At 44.2% G+C, this 18,982-nt stretch overlaps 1 protein-coding gene and 1 long non-coding RNA gene across 6 annotated transcripts in view; one reads left to right on the top strand and one right to left on the bottom strand.

The window, feature by feature from the left end:
- bmpr1bb (bone morphogenetic protein receptor, type IBb) overlaps positions 1-18,982 on the top strand; it is a 58,764-nt gene that overhangs the window by 23,527 nt on the left and 16,255 nt on the right. For 3 of the 5 annotated variants that reach the window (XM_037116227.1, XM_037116226.1, XM_037116228.1), the window contains one exon: positions 16,000-16,340. The exons of the other annotated variants lie outside the window; for them this stretch is intronic. In XM_037116227.1, the coding sequence (XP_036972122.1) occupies positions 16,253-16,340 (88 nt within the window). In that variant the 5' untranslated portion in view covers positions 16,000-16,252. The remainder of the gene's footprint in view (positions 1-15,999; positions 16,341-18,982) is intronic. 5 annotated transcript variants of the gene reach the window in all.
- On the bottom strand, positions 1,676-6,660 carry LOC119029422. Its single transcript, XR_005077987.1, has 2 exons — positions 6,083-6,660; positions 1,676-1,838 (listed from the first exon to the last, which is right to left on the bottom strand). It is a non-coding gene; the product is annotated as an uncharacterized LOC119029422 (long non-coding RNA).

Here is an 18,982-nt window from a genome sequence, read left to right on the forward strand (position 1 = left end):
TCAAATTCATGTGTATGCATCTAAAACTTTAACTGTATTGTATGTGTTTTCAGTGAAAAAGAAAAGAGCCCTTGTGTATCCGATAGATAAAAATGACCTCTTGAAGCTCCCGAAAGGAGAGGCAGCTGTGTGATGTCTCCACTTGTCTGAGGAACATGTGCATGGACTCCACGGTCTTTCTGGTAATTTCCACACCAATACACATGAATTATGTCCAAAGGGCGCCGTAATTTCACACAGATGTGAACTATGAAGACAAACTGTTGTGTCTCGCATGTGGCACTCTTACTCCCTCACAGACGGTCCATCAGAAACATCAAACATGCCTTCTGGTATTCCCACACTGAGGAGATGAATATTTCAAATGATGTCCGAACACATATTACAGGCTCTCTCTCTCCCTTTTTTTTTTTTTTAACATTCCTTTACCTCAAACACAAATGCAGAGCTTGGAATAATAAATATATACATACATCAGGACTGAAATATGTAATATAACATCAGAGTGTTTGGTGTAACTTTTGCAAAACACTCATTGTTTTAAAAGCTGCTCAGGCAATTTCACTATTAAGCCAAAAAAACAGGTGTCGATTTTTTCCAGTGTTGCTTTTCCCACTGAGTTGCGTGTTTCTGTGGCGGCTCAACCCAGAAACTGTTGGACTGTTTCTCCTAATTAAGGGGAAAGGGAGCCTGATTGACAAATGAGCTGTGGGTCAGGCAGCCAACCAGAGACTAGAGTTTCCCTGCCAAGACTGCAAGGGCCCATGGGTTTCCCATCAGCCACGGGAGCAGATGGTTTAACACTTGCTCAAAACCTACGTGGAGGAAAACAGCAATGTCTCCATCGAGCCGAGGGATTAACAGGGGAACCCCCTCGAGTGTTCCGAGGCAAGGCAACAACAAGTTGGATTACAGTACGGATAATAGTACATGGAATGTGTTGTTTGCTGATCTGATTGATTTCCTAATGCGGCGTATCATTTCTGATCTGGTAGACTGGAGATTTGATTATTGCTTCACGCTTAACTCCAGAATACTGACTTGCAAACTGTGGGCAACTTTGTCCTGCTGATCGACACTGACCACGTTTACATAGCGTGCACTGGTCCTAACATTTCATTTGTCATGTCAGAATATGGAAAAGTGGTAGTGACATGCTATGCTAATTTGGGGTCGTGCTGCTGCATTTGACAGATGTCGTACCACAATTGACATTAAGTTGTTAAAAACATATATTGCATGTACTGCACATTTGAAAAACAAAAGCACTATATTGCACAATTGTAATCAATAATGCACATACAACATATTGCACTATAAAGTGGCATTGCATGGGAGCGCTGCCATTTTGCTTCTTTTGCTCCCTCTGCAAACACCGACTCTCTCCTTCACTCTTCAACCACCTTCTTTTAAGAGGGAGTATTCCACATGTCTTTATCAGAAAATGCTACATTTGGAATGAGGCCTAATTCAGTTACACCTAAAGGAAATTGCTGTTTACATGACACATATCAAAATCTGAATATTGTCATTTTAGGAATAGTGTGTTTGTAAAAGGCTGGTGTGTCTAACTGGGACACAGCCTGCCATTCCTTGTACAAAATGATGACGGTGTCCATGTTCATGTTGTTTCCTTTATCCGACTTCCACATCCGAATGCCTTAAGCTCACTGACTACAAGGCGGACATTGACTCCAGGAAGATCTGTGTTTATGGTGATTATCATTAATGTTTGCCTCTAAGATGAGCAGACCAACAGCTGAATGCAGAAATATCCTTGCCCGTCTCTGCAAATCCATGTCTCCTGGACAGGATTCAGGCTGACTTTGGGGGAAATCCTGAAAAAAGTAAAGGCTTAGTTATAGTGTTGTGATGGATGTTTGCATGTGTGTGTGCGTGTGCGTGCGTGCCTGCGTTTTGTTGATTTAAGCCATCTGAATTTATCATTTATCATTTGGAGACAGAGCGGCTCAGCGGTAATGGATGGAAGGCTGTGAAGAAAACGAAAATGTGGAGGGGGAGTGGGGGGGGATGACACGTGAGTGATGAAGTGTAACAGTGAAGAAGAGTTAAAGAGATCTGGTCCAGTCAGCAGCACATCTCCCTTAGGCTCTGTAAACAGGATGATTAGATTGTACAGGCAGCTTAACCTGATTTCTGTCACCTACTTTAAGTGGAATTCAGGTCATTTGTGACAGTTCGCTCCGTATCTATCTATAAATTCTGTAGATATTTATTAATTGATGGTACAGTCAAGTGTTTTTCTTCCATTAGGCCTGTTATGCGTACTCTCTTGTGCCTCACTTCACACCTTGTCACTTCAGGGAGGCTTGTTTTGCAGCAGTTTCTGATGTACAATACATACTTTGGTAATCAGTGAAGTGTTGCAAAAAGGTTGCAGTCGGATCATCATGACTGCTGATGTGTGTGTTTGCTTTGTACTGTCAAACAGCAGTGGTTACATGAAGGACTTATTCTAATACCCTTTAGAGAATTGAACATTTTTATTTTAGTAGCTGACCATGACTCTCTCCCATTGCGGGATCTTCTAGAGAAAAAAAACAATAGGTCAGCAAAATCAATTTCAATCAATCTGTCAATTGAGTATTTAGAAATGATTCATCATTTGTTCACTTTTTTGATGCTGGTGTGACCAGGCCTTTACCATAATTAATAGTACACTGAGCTTGGTGACATTAATTTATTCCTCAAATAGCTCTGCCCCATATTAACCCACACAGAGAAGTCATCAGCCAGCATAAGTGAGAACACCTGTGTGTCCGTGCAGGCCATTTAAAAACACCATTAAGCACTTTAGGTAAATAGACCTTTTTTTTTTTTTTTTTTTTTTTTTAATTTTGACAGGGTGGGGGTGTAGTGGTAAAATAAGATGTGGGTAAACTGAATTTGGTGGTCAGGGTAAGATATATTGCACTGATGTTTGAACAAGAGACATTCCGAACATGTCTAAACAATACCAGTACTATTAAATGGTCCTGGAGTGCACATATTGTACACATAGGTGATGCAGTATTATTTTGACATGTTAGAAATCACATTTGATGCAAAAATTGTATTATTAGGTGAACAGTGAGAGGTGGGTAAACTCTGTTTACTTGCGTTTACAGCCCTTGCTATATGGAGATAGTCTTCTCAGGCTATTCTTTGCATCTGAATAAAGCCTCATCTGGGTTGTCACGGACGGTGGTGATAATGTGTATACTACATTTGAACATTGGCTACGTCTGTCTGCCTTTGCTATGGAACTGCAGTCTTTGACTCATGAAGGGCTATATAGCTCTCATTTGGCATCTGAATGAAGGCCAATTAGTGTTGCCTGTGGAGTGTGCTACATTTAAATTTCTATGAAGTGAGCACTAATGGTTGTCTGGTCATTTATTCACATGTAGTCTTTCATACAATGACCTCATAAGTGGCTGAGATGCATTCCATTAGCCACAAAAACCAATGCTAGAGGGGTACCCACAGCATCAAACTCTGAAGACCATCACCAGTCTGCTGCATTTGTGCTTTGGGAGTGAGAAGTGGCTGATAAAGTAGCAGCTGATTTTCTGATGAGTATAAAAGATTAAGATTGAAAATGTGCTGAAGCGTATTCTGTGTGAACTGCGTCCAGTTGCACCTTCAGGATGATGTGCGCCGACGCCCAGCCCATGATTTAAACATTACTGCTACATCTGTTACGTGCGCCCTTGTGGAGAAAATTACAGGACATTTTCTTGTTACAAAGTTTGCGCAAGATTTGATCAAGGTGTTCACCTTGGAAGAGGTCGTTTGGCAATTACGGAGCCGCTTGGAAATGTTTTTCAAGCTCATCCCTCAAATCAGCGCTGCGGGGATTTAATCAAATAGAATGGAAACCTCACATACATCATAAAAGCAGTTTTTGCTGACAGATAAGATTAACATATTAACGCCGCTCTGTGCAGACACTTTTTAACACTAGGATTGTTTCTTTATCCAACATATAAAACTTTCTTACGTGTGTATCATTAAGAAGCCAAACTAACCAACATCCAATCTGTCATCAGTCCATCATCAGTCACAAATGGAAAACAGTCCACTTTGGCAAAAAGGTCACCGCGCTTGATTTGCCCCAGCATGGAAATAGTACCTTAAGTATCCACAGCTGTGAGATTCACACATTACTGTGTGCCCTTGCCTGTCCAGAAATCTAACACCTCATTTCATTTACTCATTTACTCATTAAGGCATTCACGTAATTAAATAAGTGGCGGTCATGTGCTCAGCGGGCAGTTCTGGTAATTGTATCTTTTCATCTCTCCCTCTCTCTCTTTCCTTGTTCCAGTGTCTTGAATTGCTGTAAGTGTGTGCTTATAGCCTCTCAGTGCATCTTCAATTTAATTGAGGTTGATCTTTATGTTCATGTGATTACAGATAAAAAGGTCGAAAGGGAGGGATGGATGGATGGACTGATGGATGGAGAAGCCAGTCCACATGTTTTCATTTCCTGGTATTCATTTTATAAAAAGTTAATGCGAGAAAAGACAGGTTGATTGAATTTTTTTCTGTAATGACAAAGGCTCCGTCGCTGTTAGTGATCCGTCCCTCTTTCTGAAATCCCCTTCAAAAAAGGACAAAGGAGCTTCCAAGTAAAGAACGAACTCGCAATCTAGTTAGTGACCGCACAGTCAAAGAACTGAGGTGTGTGCCGTATCACAGCAGCCTTCACACCACTCACAAACGCACAAAAGAGCTTTCAGCACCACTGCCACAGGAGGGGTGTGGGTGCACATGGAAAATATGCACAGAAGACTCCCCCTTCCTCCCTCCCTCCCTCCCTGCACTCCCTTTCAATCACACTCCAGCAGCACAGAGCAGGTAGTTTGACCAGAGGCAGCGGACCGGCCCCTTCTATTAATTCCCGCTGAATGCGAAAAAGCAGTAAAACTAAATTTATCCAAACACCATTAATCACAATGGCTAGGAGCGTCTATTTTAATGAACGGATTCTTTCTCGGGGCATCTAACGGGCAGTTAATTTGCCATCTAAACCCCACCTGTCTGTGTCAACTAGTCCGTAGAGAGGCGCGTAAATGTGGTCCAATGGCTTTTTTCCGAGTGAAGGGTTGGGTTGTATCCATTCCTTCATGCGGCGCTAGTACAGCCCGGTACAAGGCCCATTTAAAAAGGATCCAGTGTGCAAAGAGTCTAATGAATAAGCTACAGGCTTTTTATTCCTTCACACGTGCTGTCCGTGTATGCAGACAGTTTATTGTGCAGTCTGTCTTATCTGTGATGTTATGAGATTGTTTATCACCACGTATCAAGAGGCATGAATGCTGGACTTATTGACACACAATCTTATCGACTAATTTTGTGTATAACTGTGAAGCGGTATTAATCAGCACTGAAGACATTTTTGACGTGGAACCTCAGCAACTGGATCATTTCCAGCCGTGTTTGTGTTGACCAAAACAGATATTTTAAGCTGAAACGTGATGTTTTCCTCACCTTAACCAGTTGTTTTTTGTACCTAAACTTAAGATCATAAGCACAGCCTTAACAACTTCAAATAAGAGATTTGCACCCCCCCAAAAAATTTTCCAACCCAAGGAGATTGCAACATGTCTGGCGTTAGAACATACAAGCCTCATGAATACACAGAAACCGGAGTTTTACAAAAGATGTCCTCTTAAGTGACCTTAAACACTGTTGAACCTGTTGAATCAGATGTAAATAATCAGTGATCTGAAATGTGTAAACTTGTTTGCTGCTGTTTTTTTACTTTGCTACATGTTAAGTATTCTACAATCTAGTGATCTCTTGTGTTTTCTCCTCTTTTTCTTATATATTTATATACAACAATCTGAGCAAAGATTTTTTTTAAACACACTACAAATCTGTAGTTTTACTTAAAAATTGATCAACCTTCCATATAATAATTCAAAAACTAAGAAACTGACGGAACTTTTCTTTTCTAAACATTTTCACAGATCTCGTCAGTGACCACCCGTGTGCGCTGTGTTTTCTGTCCGTTCCAGTCACCTCAGGTTCACGCTCTCCAATTTGTATCATTTTTGACAGATTTGACACTAACCATGTCGTCCGAGCCGCTCTCTTCATTAAACATTTCCTGCAGCTTTGGTGAGACATTCCTGCACGCGCTCAGTGCACACAGACACAATTAGCGCTTGTTAAAGAGCATGTGATATGGTAAATACGCCACCATCTTCCCGTAATTACAGCCTCCTGTGAACCTTGGAGGAGGAGAGAGTGCTCTGGGTGACTTGCTTAAGTCCAGCCCGTCTTAGCTTTGGTCTCTTTTCTTGCATTTTTCCCTTATCTTTGACCCTGTTGCCGTCCCTTCACTTCCCTCTCTGCTGGTTGTTTAGCACTTCAGTGGCTAGCAGCACTAATTGGAGGAAGAGACAGGTGGAGGCACTCTGCGGCAATCAGTCTTGTTAGTGGCGGGGCTGTAGCTCACACTAGGTGATCTTTTTGTTTTTGCAGTGTGAACACTGGAGGGAGGGCATGAACTTTTGACACACTCACATATGGGGCCCCTTAGCAGCCTGCCAGGCTTCACTTATTGTGGTCAATGTTGAAGTTCTCCGTGTAAAAACCATGAAGTCAAAACACCTCTTTCAATGAATATGTTCGAACTTGGGAAAATAAATCCACAGTGCTTCAAACCCTTAGTGCCTCAGATTCTTTTTTTTTAATCCTCAGAAACATACAGATTTTAAGACATGAGATTAGAGTAATGGCATTTCCCTTGCTGCATACCAGTCCCTGGCTCTGCCTCTCTCCCTGTTCCTGTGTCAGTGTGTGTGTGGTAAAGCCCCGGTTCAGTAATGATGTGTCGGTGCGAGTGTGTCCACTGTGCGCCGACATGTTGCGGCGTAATGCAGCCAGGCAGGTGTGAGGGTCACAGCCAGTTTGTGGGCCAGCGTCTTGACCCCTGCTGTCTGCTTTGTCTGACCGTCAGAGGAACCCCTTAATTAGACCCCTTTGGTTTTGCAGTGTCTGCCCGACGCAGCCCAGCAGACACTCGGCAACAATCCCTTCATTAAATGCTCCTGGTTGACTTGGCAGGAAGAGCCTCGGTTTTCCCAATTCCTGCTGCACAAAGGCCACGTTAAGAAAATCTCCTCTAATTTTTCACTTTGAATCGTGAGCGCCTGCTTCCCTTTCCCCCCCCTGTTATGGAATAACACATTCCTGTTTAGTAGGATATTCTGATTCACCATGCTGTGGATGGTTTGAATTGTTTTCAAATTTGAAAAGAAACTGTTTCATCACCAAACTTGGGGTTTGGAAAACAAAACAGAAAACATCCAAATTCCTTCTTAAAACATATCCAGTGGTGGTTTACAGTACACGGGTTCGAACTTTGGTCACTGGCGTGGTGGTCTCCTCGCCTAAATGTAACTCCACCACCATCCAATCTACCTCCTGCCATGAAAACCAGCTCATATACATGTAATGTGAATAGAATGCCAAAGGAATGATGTTGAACATCCCAAAACATGGAAATCAGTTAGCATCTTTGCACATCCGGTTCCAGTTTTTTTCAGTGGCTTCTCAGTTAAATGCATGAAATAATCAAAAACTAAATACATCATTAAAGTCCCACAGTTTAATTATGCTTACGTCCGTCTTTACAGGACAGGCTGACTTAATTTGCCAACTATTTTAACTAAGTTTGTCGATGCAACCAGGGTGATGCTAAATTCATGATCGTATAAAAAGGATGTTGCTACATGGGCTCGGGAAGGCTTCGTTAAAACCAAAAAGTTATTTTTTTGTGTTTTTTTCAATTTACATTTTGCACTGCCTCCTGACTTTTTGGAATCAGGGTCCAACGTTTATGGAGGCTAAGCTGCTGCACATTAGTCAAATCGGAATTTTCTGGAAATGTTCAGGATGATTAATTATAGGTTTACACGCTGCTGCACAGTGTTATTTTAACAAAATGTTGCCTTCGGTTGGTGTGTGTGTGTGTGTGTGTGTGTGTGTGTGTGTGCAGTGTGCGTACATTACGATTATGTAAGATGCCAGAGTAAAGTGATCAAGTGGCCAGAAAATGAATGAGAACAGAGCTGCGAGGGAATTAACTAAAGTGCACCTCACTGGCAGCCGGGCCTGCCGACAAGAACAAGGAGGCTTTACTCCGGAGAGATCCAGCGAGACCTGGCCCAGTGACCTTCAGAGGTGGAGAGACAGAGAGCGAGGGAGGGGGAGAGGAAGGATTTCATTCTGCTGTTCTTGGCCCTGTGTGCGCCGTCGCCCCGGCCCGTGGAAAATCACAGAACACTTTTCTTAATGGCACCTTCAGAGCCGGACAGACACCTTCTTTACACGGATTCCATCTGTGAGGTTGTGTGGCTGTTTTGTAACCACTGCGCCCGCGGGCTGAAACCCGAGCCACAGGTGTGTTTCAGGTGCAGCTCCACAGAACAGGGCCTTGTGCATTGTTGTCATCGCCAGCCCCTTTCAGGTGGCTTCAGTGTTAGTAGTCAAACATAAAGAGATTACATTATTGTCCCTCTAAGTGATTCGATAAGGTTCCCATAAAAGACGCTACATCAGTGGAAAGAAAAGCGCGGGGGGGAGGGAGGGGGATATTTTGAGGAAATCGGATCAGCTCATTGGCAGCCGACCTGATATTTCAGCTTCCACTGTGTTATGATTCGCCACAGCTGTAGCTGTTTAAAAGAAGACTCGGTAGAATTAAAAACAATCACTTCAGGGTTATTCCACCAAATTTGTGACAACAGAGCGGGGTGATGTAAAAATGTGTAACCATTTGCGCGAGTGTTGGAAGTAGTGTATTGCTTTACAAAAAAAAAAAAGGGAAACAAATACAAAGATTAGACAAGCAAACTCACAGCTGCTGTATAATCACAGTTTGATATTATTACGTGTTGTCTCAGCGAGTTGCAAGACGATGAAAAATAACCATGAATCAGACTGACACATTTCGTTGGGAATGAAAAGAAACCAAGCCTGCCTTGTCAAATGTTGTCAGAGATGTTAGAATTATCGGTCTTGGCCACACCGAAGCTTCTTCTGACGACTTACAGTATTACAGTTTACACTGCGGACTGTAAGCTCCAACCAATTGCCCTGGTTCAGCTGCTCCAAGAGGCCTGGTTTGGGTAGTCAGCAGGGTGGTGGTGTGTGTAGAGTGATACTGAAATGGTGGAGGCAGGGCGCTGAAGTTGCATTAGCTGCTTGGCATCAGCTCTGCTCCTTCATGCTTCACACTTGATATTCCACCAGCTGTGTGGTTAGCTAGTAACATTCAATCCACATTTAAAGAGGTGCACGGAGCGGCCATTAGAACGATTACTCTGCCCGGTCGCTCTTGCTGATGCTGCGGAAAGGAGCGTGGCAGTGGAGACTGGCATCGTGAGTCGGCAAAAGGAGTATGAATTGAATCTGTTGATGGGACCGGGAGTCAGTAGAGGATGGATGATTCACACAGTGAGGGGACAGAGGTTTGTAAACCCCCCTTTCAAGGTTAAATTCATCCAAACATGAAAAATCAGTCCTTATCTCCTCACCCTTGTGCCAATAGAAAGTCAGGTTGTTATTTTTCCCCAGAAAACAAAATCCTGAAGGACAGGGGTCGCAGGTTGGGAAACTAACAAAGCACAGCACAAATCTCAAAGGGGTCAAAGCAAACCGGTCCCTTGGTGTATGAAAGGTGGCGGGGAAGAAAAAGTTTGATTTCTGGAGCTTCACACCAGTAACATCGCAGCATTCTCCTAAACAACTGAAGTAGATGAGGACTTGTTTTAAAATAAATGAAAAAAAACAGAGTCAAATAAAAAACAGAAAATGCATCAATACAGCTTGTCAGACATGATCTAAGTCTCCTAGATTGAATCCCAGAGATCCCAAATTGGGTTGAGATGATGTTATTTACACCCTTTTAAGCCAGAATCTTCACTGTAGCCATTAGGCTAAATGTGTTAGTGTGCACCCTAAAACTGCGCATCAGTTAATTTGGGATCGCAGCGCTTCTGGAGACTTAGATCATGCCGGACAAGCTGTAAGGATGCATGTTCAGTTTTAGTTTTTAGTTGCTTTAATGTTTTAACTGTTTTGGAACGCTGTTTTGCTGTGAAGCTCCAGAAATGCTTTTTGGCTTCTGAAACTTCACCTGACTATCTATCGGCCCGAGGCTGAGTAGATAACGACTGAGTTTTCATTTCTGGCTGAACTTCCCTGCACACACATACACACACACACACATCTATTCATACGAATAGATACACTAAAAACAATGAATACAATTATACACATACATACGTCTTCACGCTTTAAAATGCCATAAAACAACAAACGCACTAAATAGCAAAAACAACAAATATTCACATTTATAACAAATACACTGTAGACGTACAACCTTTTTTGTCAGTTTCTCAACACAATGCAGCAAATAGCTGCTTTACATGCCATCCCTGGGTTAAGTTTGCTTCACTGGCTCGAAGCAGTGTTCAGTGAAATATTTACGAGTATCACAAAAGTTTTGACATTTACAACCCGACGCGGAGAATCGCCCCCACACAAAACTCTGCCGCCGCAACAAACTTAATAAGTACCTGCACACTGAGCATCTTTATGCATGTCTGAAGGCTGTCAATTCAAAGTATGTGGATACATCATGTTCCCTCTCCTTGTTGTCTGGGACACAAGAGTTGCGAGTTGCTTCATGACTGTTGCTTTCGTCCGTGAGACCCTGAATCAAACAGCGACACATGATAACATAATTTACTGCATTTTTTTCAGGACTCTGTATCGGCCGATGAAAAAAAAAAAAGGATTAGAGAGAAGTGATCACGTTTCAGTTTGTTTTTTCAATATCTCACTACGCCGTCACATCATGAGAGAAAGACGCGGAGTGAGTGAGAGAATGAGACAGCGTGACAGACAGACGGAGGGAGGGGAGAGAGGGCGAATCTTGCTGTGACAGCCTTTTCACTCCTCGTGAATGACGTTTTTTTTTTTTTTTTTCCTTCCCCCCGTCAGCATTCTTTCGGGACTTCAAAGCGTCAATCTCAGCAGAGTGATTTGGCCCCGCCATTGTGTAAATCTTGAATATTCATCAGGATCTTTCTTTGCCTCGAGGGGCCTGAGACTCTGCTGGGGATCTGATGGGATCCCACAAAATGTAACCACTATGTGTAACTTGGTGGATGTAGATGTTGTCTGACGCCTTGTGCGAACGTGAGTGTCTAGCTTTAGATGGACGATTAAGTTAAGTCTCACTGGTTGGACAAAAACAAAGCATCTAAATCAACTGCAGTAAGATGGGGGGATTCTCTCATTAGTAAGTGGTTGAAAGTTGCTGTGCTAGTTTTACTTCATGTTACCAAAGTTGCTGGTGCTTCTTACAACTCAACTAGATAAGAAATCAGGTCTTTCTCCTGCTCGGTAATGAAGATGGCGTCATGCTTTCTCAACTTTTGCACCCCGATTGGACCATCTGGGGGAAGACAGCTGTGTCGCAACGGCAATAAAGCTGCTTTCCAGGATTCTTTGACAGCAGTCTCAATGCTGAGCTGCTGAAAATCCTCCTAATTTCACAGAGCTGAGGGTCGGTTTTGGGCCCCCGGCTGGAACATCGCTCACGATACGCATTCCGTCTTGTGCCCGGCGTAATTTCATCATCTGTGTTCCGCCATGGCTTTTTGTTTCACAGGTTAGCGGCAATTTTTCACAGTCATCCATCCCGCCCCTCTAGCCGTGCGATGAAAGGTGCGTTCGCTCGCCCTCCAAGTCCTCCTCTGAAATCAAGAACGTGGCTCATTTTCACGGCGCGTTGTAGCGCCGCCGCTGGTATTATTGTAAGGTCTCCGTTTCATAAGGAAAATGTTTGCCTCGTGAAATGGAGACAGATTATTACAAACAAATCAAGCTGCATTAATTGATCTCTCGAACCGCTGGAGGGCAGAGTGCGGGGGATACGGAGTCTGCAGAGCAAATTGAAAGTAATCTCGCAGCTAAACTACTCCCCTGCACTTCCCTACTGGTCTCTCCCGAGTCAAAACTCAACTCCCACTCGACGAGGAGGTCAAAACATGAAGTGGAGCCCCGTGGGTGAAAACGCACTGCCAGCCGAAAAACGGTTATCTTCATGACAAGTAGAGAGAAACTTGATTTATTGATGTGCGTTGTGTGCCAAAATGTCTGCCAGAGTAGGTGGAGAAAAATAGATTTAATACTCATTTTATTCAAAGGGAGAAGACAAATATGCCCTCTTAGATAGTGTTTACTGTGCCCTGCATGGCAAGCACACCGCTCCTCACAGGCTGGACTCATCGCTGTGTCAAAAGGGTCAACACAGCGCTGCAAGTTGTGCTACTAAATGCTGTCCATGCAATCATACACCACCCAAAGATCATATATCGACTTAATCAAATGAGCTGAACTTTATGTGCTACATTTAGAAATGTATTCGTACACGGGTATCATAACGAGTATTTAAATTTCAGGAGCGGTGAGCAGAGGAGGTGTAGTCGGGATCAGTGACGTGGAGGTTTTGTGGTGAAAACGTAGGTGATCCAAGGTGGCCCTCAGTTCATTCCAATAAAAGTGAAGTTCCAATGAACGATCTTGGCACTGGAAAACTTTGTCAGAGGTACCTTTGTTTTTGTGGCCACTGATGCTTGCATGCTCATTTGAGTCTTTTGTTGCTGATCCAGCGAGTGGACTTCCTGCTAACTTTTTGCACACGAGTGGCATGAAAACGAAGATATAAAACAAAGCCCCTTTGGACTTTTTCTTTTAAACATTTTTTTTTACTGGAGCTAGTGGCCTGACTTCCTCCTTTGCTGCTGTAATAATTACCATGGCCACTAGAGGTCGCAGCCCCACCAGAAATGTTAATACGGGACGTAATAAGCCCCCTTTGGAGTCAACTGATATGGTCGTTTTCCTGACGAGGACGGGGCTGTTTGGGGGGGCTTTGTTTTTTTGTTTTTTTTTACTTTGCAATAAAATAATGTTCTATGTGTTTGTGAGAATTAAAGAGGTGCTCCAATAGTTTAGTATTGCAAATATCAGTTTCAAATCTGGAGTCTTGCAATGGTCAAGCTTGAAAAACCTTCTCAATCCTACTTTTCCCATAATAAACAGCATCTTTCTGTAATGGGTTCAACTGCAAACCTCTATAGTTACACGAGAAGCCTTCCCACGATGAGTCAAACTAAACCCTAATGTGTGAAAGTGGTGGAGTGTCCCTTTAATGCAGAGTGCTTGACTTGTGTTCTGGCGCTCGCATGTCTAATGTGATTACATTTCTCCCCCCGCTTGCAACAAACATAGTGGTTTTTATAGAGCGATCGAGGTGCTGACAGAACGATTTCTCCGGCAGTATTAATCATCCTGTAACTATGTGCGCGATGACAGATGGTTTCTGCAGTTAAAATCCTAACGTAGGAGAGGGGAGGGGAAGAAGACGACGAAGAAGGAGGAGGGGAAGTGAAGAGTTAATTTCACCGAGAGCAAGCCTTCCAAGCGGCCTGCCCCACTTTCAACCCCCTTTATGTGGTGGAGTGACCCCCACCTACGGAGTCGCTCACTCCGCTGGACCCCCCATCCCCGTGGGGCTGAGTGGGCTGTCTGAGAATACGGCGAGGCTCCACGCTGGGCGTTTGATGGAGCGCAGAAGGGTGTGCGAGGTGCACTGACCCCTTCACATCGCTCCCCATGCACTCGTGCTCCAGAATAGGCTGACTTATCACATGTAATACACAGCAATGCACAAATCAGCAGTGACAGCTATAGGGCCGGTGGAGCACTGGGAAGGGGAGAAGCGGCTTCTGGGAGCTGCCGTTCCCACCCAGTCAGACTTTTAAGAGGGGACAGGTGTGGGGTGGAGCGGACCATTTGGTTTCTTGATGTTGTTTTTCCTCCATAACAGCTTTAACACCACCAGAGCCATTTGGAATGGATAAACACACCCCTCTTCAAGGAAACAGTCCCTCACATGCCCGACTGAGGAAACTCGGCCACCTCCGACATGTTTATCATTTGCGTGTTGATGCCGCTTTTGGGATTGATGTAATCTGTCTAATAGCTGCACTTAATCCTCTTAACTTGTAACCCACATAACTCTTAAACCAGCGGAATGTGTCCCTATTGTTATCATATTTTTTTTTTCTCTCCTCTCCTGTTGGATTGCATGTTCGCCTATGTGTCCGTGTGCACCGGATTAGGGTGAAGTTGCAAAGTTGTGGCAGTGCCTGGAGGTGTGAGCTCTAATCACCTCTAATCACCTGACGTGTGATGGCCTGATCCCCACAGCTCTACAAGTGTTTGTGTTTTCACCCCTCTTTCACACACGGACTCACATGAGGAACTCGACTCGATTCAGCCCCGCGTCTGAACTTTAATGCCAGACTCTTGGTTACAGATTAATGCCCCCGGTCGCTGCCATTCACACAGCACCTGTGCCTGCAGCTGTAGTTCTTCGGGGTTGTTCTAGAGTTTGCTTTCTTTTTCTGGTTTCGTTGTTTAAGAAAAATAAATAATAAAATTTGACCTTCAGACAGGATTAGAGTAAATCCAGGGACTTTCATTTTAAGTATTTTGGACTTGTTAAGAAGGGGTTGTTGTTAGTTGCAGCCTTACTTCATTGTTTTTGGTGGATGCAGACCTCTTAAATGTGGAAACTTAAATCCATTTAAAAGCTGAGTTGTATTGTTGAACCTGGATTCTAATCGTTTTTTCCCACTTTCCCTCCTTTTTTTGTTCATTAGTTGGATGTGGTGTGTTACTACGGAAGAAAAGGGGAATACAATTCTTTATAGCAATAAATAAAATGCTCGAGAACCAGACACAAGCAGACATGCAGAGAGTAACTGGTAACATCCGACAGAGCATGAACATTTCAGTAAAGAATACGTACATTTTTTGTGTGTGCAACATTCAAAATGTAAACAAAGTTGTCAAAGTAATATGAATAAATAACAGCACTGTTGTTGTGTCAAGAATGTCTGTGTTTTGTGTTGCGGAGATATTCACAGAAGTTAGCATGCTAACCAGCTAGCCCTGGCCCATCCTACATACCAGTCCTATAGAACAGCCCAGGCTTCCTGAGGTGTGTGCTTGCTCGTGCCTGACCTCCCTGTCCATGCACAGTCAGCTACCAGTTAATAGGTCCGCTATCTGCACTGCTAACTGAGCTAACTAGCTTGTGGCAGCTACAGGTAGCAGCTGTTATCGTTTACTCTGGTGATGCGTCGCTCCCTGTTTGTTTGGAGTACAGATTCGTCAGGTGACGACTCTTACACAGTGCGCCTTTGATACATCAACCTATTCTCTGGATTCATGTTTGGACATCTCTGCAGCTGAGGAGAGCATATTGTATGTGTGGCCTACTGTGCTGTAGCAACTCTGCAGTTTTCTTGTGCACCCGAAAACTGAGCTGAGCATGAAGTTGAGGTCGGGAACAGCGCCGCTGAGCCAAGTTGGTAACCCGCGCTGACCCGTCCAATCCAACCACAAATTCCCGTTTAGATCTGGTTTCTCGCTTCGGTGCATCAAACAATTCGCAGCTCTGCGCTGCAGGATTCGATACCAGGTGGTTTTGCCGACGCATACGTGCAGGTCCTTCTGTGAGTTTACATGCCTCAGTTCAGATGGCAGTGTCTGCGTCCCTGTTGGCATGCCGCGTGTTTGTGTGCCTGTGGCAGTAAGCCATAATGCTTTTTTCGCCGCTGCCTTTTCACACCTCATTCAGCCGCGGGAAGCTCACGATCGTGGTTCATGCCCTGGTCTGCCCGCCTCGATACTGCTCTCCTCCTCTGATGTGAGAACCCAGAACGCCTGAGAAGAGAGAGAGAGGCCGTTCGTGGGTTCAGATATGAACTCAGCTGTTCCCTCTGTAGTGAACCGGTCACAGAAAGGGCTGGACAAATAGCAGAGTGAGAGAGCAACTAAGTAACACCCCCCACCCCCCCCCTCCTCCCCTTCCCTCTCTGTGTCTGTGTCTCCCAGGCTGTCAGTGTGGAGTAGAGCTGGAGGCTGCGGGGCGGCTGTGTGCTGTGGGAAGTTCCTGAGAGCGCAAGAGAGGCAGAGTGGCAGTCGCTTCACAGAGACGCACTTGTAACAGAGGGGACAGGACTCCCCGCTCTGGTGGATATATAACGCAGACTCACACCTCGGCCTCTTTGCACGGGCGCCTTTTGCTGTGGCAGCACCTCAGGGATTTGGAGGAGGCGGGCGGGCGACCGGGGCCGGTGCTGGCGGGATGAGGGTGCTGTGGCTGCCCCAGGAGTGGGCCTGGCAGGCTGTTCTCCTGCTGACCGGACTGGCATCACTGAGCCGCGGCTCTCACGGTGAGTACGCAGCGCGTCACCGGGACGGCCGATGAGGCTGAGGCCTCGACGTGATTTATTTTTAGTTTGTTGTGTTCTTGGCTGAACTTTGACTGACAGGTGGATTTTGATTTTAAATGTTTGCATGTACTCCTTTTATATATACATGTTTGGGGTTTGGAGATGGCTGAATGCACTTCACTTTTTCAAATGTTTCTCACACATTTCACTCCAAGTATTGCAAGGCTGCAAGTTATCCGTCTATTTTTTTACCCTGTGGTGTTTATGATCAGTAAAAAAGCTACTGCGATCTCCACGGGGGCTACCATGAGAAATGGGTGTGCATTTATCTGCCCCCCCCCCATCCTCTACCCTTCCCACCCACCCCCCAACCCTCCAACCACTCCAACCCTCCAGCCCTCCAACCCCCCTCCGCCCTCAGCCCCCCTCCGGTTCGTGTTTTGAATTGTTTGAAGATGGACAGCCAGTTGTCTTTTTACGATGAATGCCAGCAGTGTCACGGTGCCCCCGTAAGGTTGTGACAGGCGGGGAGGGGTCGACAAGCTCCCAGCCTCAAGAAGATGACACTTGTGCATTTGTTCTGTTTGTGATCAGAGAGGAGAGAGACATTGTTTGAGTGTTTCTATAGGTGCAGCTTGGGCTTTTCTGTTTTTAATGAATGCAGTAAGAAAAACTCAGAGGTCAGACTATGCAACTTTTTTGACAGAGCTCCAGTTTATGCAAGAGAGACACGGGGCTCCTGATATGTGGAATAGCAGTTTGGCGGAGCTTTGGACGCAGGCCTACTATAAAGCCATGTTTTTGATTTGTATTTGTTAAATTTAGAGCAAACCAGGCTTGTATTTTTGAGCTATGGTGGGGGTGAGAAGAAAAACAGCATCGTAACAAGCGGCAGAATGGGTCATGATATGCTGTTTTCACAGTCAGCCCACAGGAGGATGGGTTGATAAAGTTACATAGTGCGCCTTTAAGTCAATCAGTCATTTTGCTTTTGTGATCTTAAATGTAACAAATGAGGGCTTTTTACTAGAGCTGAAATGGAGGATCAATCCATCACAATGTATCTCACAGCCATTCCTTTGCATTATACAATAGTGAACTAAAAACATTTGCATTTTCAACCGTTGGTTGGTCGAAACAATCTTTTTCAAGGTGTCATCTTTGACATGTTGCACAATTTTTAAAGCACTTTCACAGACCATACTGATATTTGTATTTTATTCTGTTTATTTCTCGACATGCATATTAATAAACACAAGGTTGGGTGCAAGAATTAGCCAAGAGGCTAGTTTTAATCTGTTGTCCCTGGCCAAACGAATGCACTGATTAATCGGTAATGACAAGTATCATTATTTGCGGCCCTACTTCTATTGATTCAAGTGGACAAGCTTTCTGCAATACTGTTGTCAAATACGTATTAAGAGCACAGTTGGGTGTCAGGCTGTAAAGATGGCATCTGGCTGCACACACACACATGCAACACACAAGCACAGTGTTTGTGTATATTGTGATTAAGAGATGGTGTGAAAAATGTTGGATTTCTCAGACTTAATAGATGACGGATCTCTTTAATTTAGCCGCTTTTCCATGCTCCCCTCATGCTGCCATAGCCCCTAATACTTTTGACAGAGATTTGGGTGTTTGTGTCAAGGGATGTGATTGTGAAGTCAGTATACGGATACAGATATAATCGACTTCAGCTTGGCGCACAAAGAAGTTTTGGTTTGAATCCTGCTACAAAGAGACGCTTTACTCGACGTGTGTCAAAAATAAAGACCAGCTGTAAAATCCCATACTTGACCGAGAGGTTCAGAGCTAGCTGTAACTTTCACAGTTGGTCAGCAAATACCTCAGCTGCTGATGAATGTGTCTTCAGAGAGTTTCCTTTCATTCTTATCTGTGCAGACGGAGCTAAGTGTTTTAACTTCTCATCCAATATTAGTCGAGGGGGGTTTGAGGGTCAGTAGCCTCAAGGCAAGGATGTGTGAAGATGTGAGTGAAATTCAGACGGAATCATCTCTGGAGAGAAGCGTAAACAGTCTGGATATAAACTGACAGGAGGCAAAGTTTCTGCTCATTTCCGGACCGACAAACAGGAGGTGAAAATGAAGCTGTGAGCCCTCTTGGAAAGATTTCAAAGCTCTTTCTTTACTCCTTCTGTCCGCTTTTCTTTCACAAATACTTGAGCCACCAGTTGCTTTTTTCTGCTCCCTCTGTGATGTGATCTTTTAAAGGTCTCCCAAATGAGTAAAACATGTGGGAGGTTGCCCATAAATCTAAGCGGCACGGTCAATTTGCCACCTGTTTCTATAGGCTGGTGAGGTTCATGGAGAGTAGATGAGCCCCAGCCTCGTTCTTCCGGTGGCAAAGCAGTGGAAATATGAAGAATTCAGAGCAGTAATATAACGATAATGCCCTTTTATGATGGTTAAATTGTTTAATATCATATTAGTTTTGGGTAACTTCCTCTGTCCACATTTAGGTTGTGCTTTGTCTCATGTTTATAACCCTACACCGCTGATTGAATATAGAAAACCTAATGTGTCTTGGCCTTAGATGCTAACGTGACTGCTTCCAGGAAAGGAGAAACACTCACACACATTAGTCCATCACGAGTTTACTTGGCACCACCAAAGCTATCT

Source organism: Acanthopagrus latus, chromosome 12, assembly GCF_904848185.1.
Source record: "Acanthopagrus latus isolate v.2019 chromosome 12, fAcaLat1.1, whole genome shotgun sequence".
In the NCBI taxonomy this organism is placed as follows: domain Eukaryota; kingdom Metazoa; phylum Chordata; class Actinopteri; order Spariformes; family Sparidae; genus Acanthopagrus; species Acanthopagrus latus.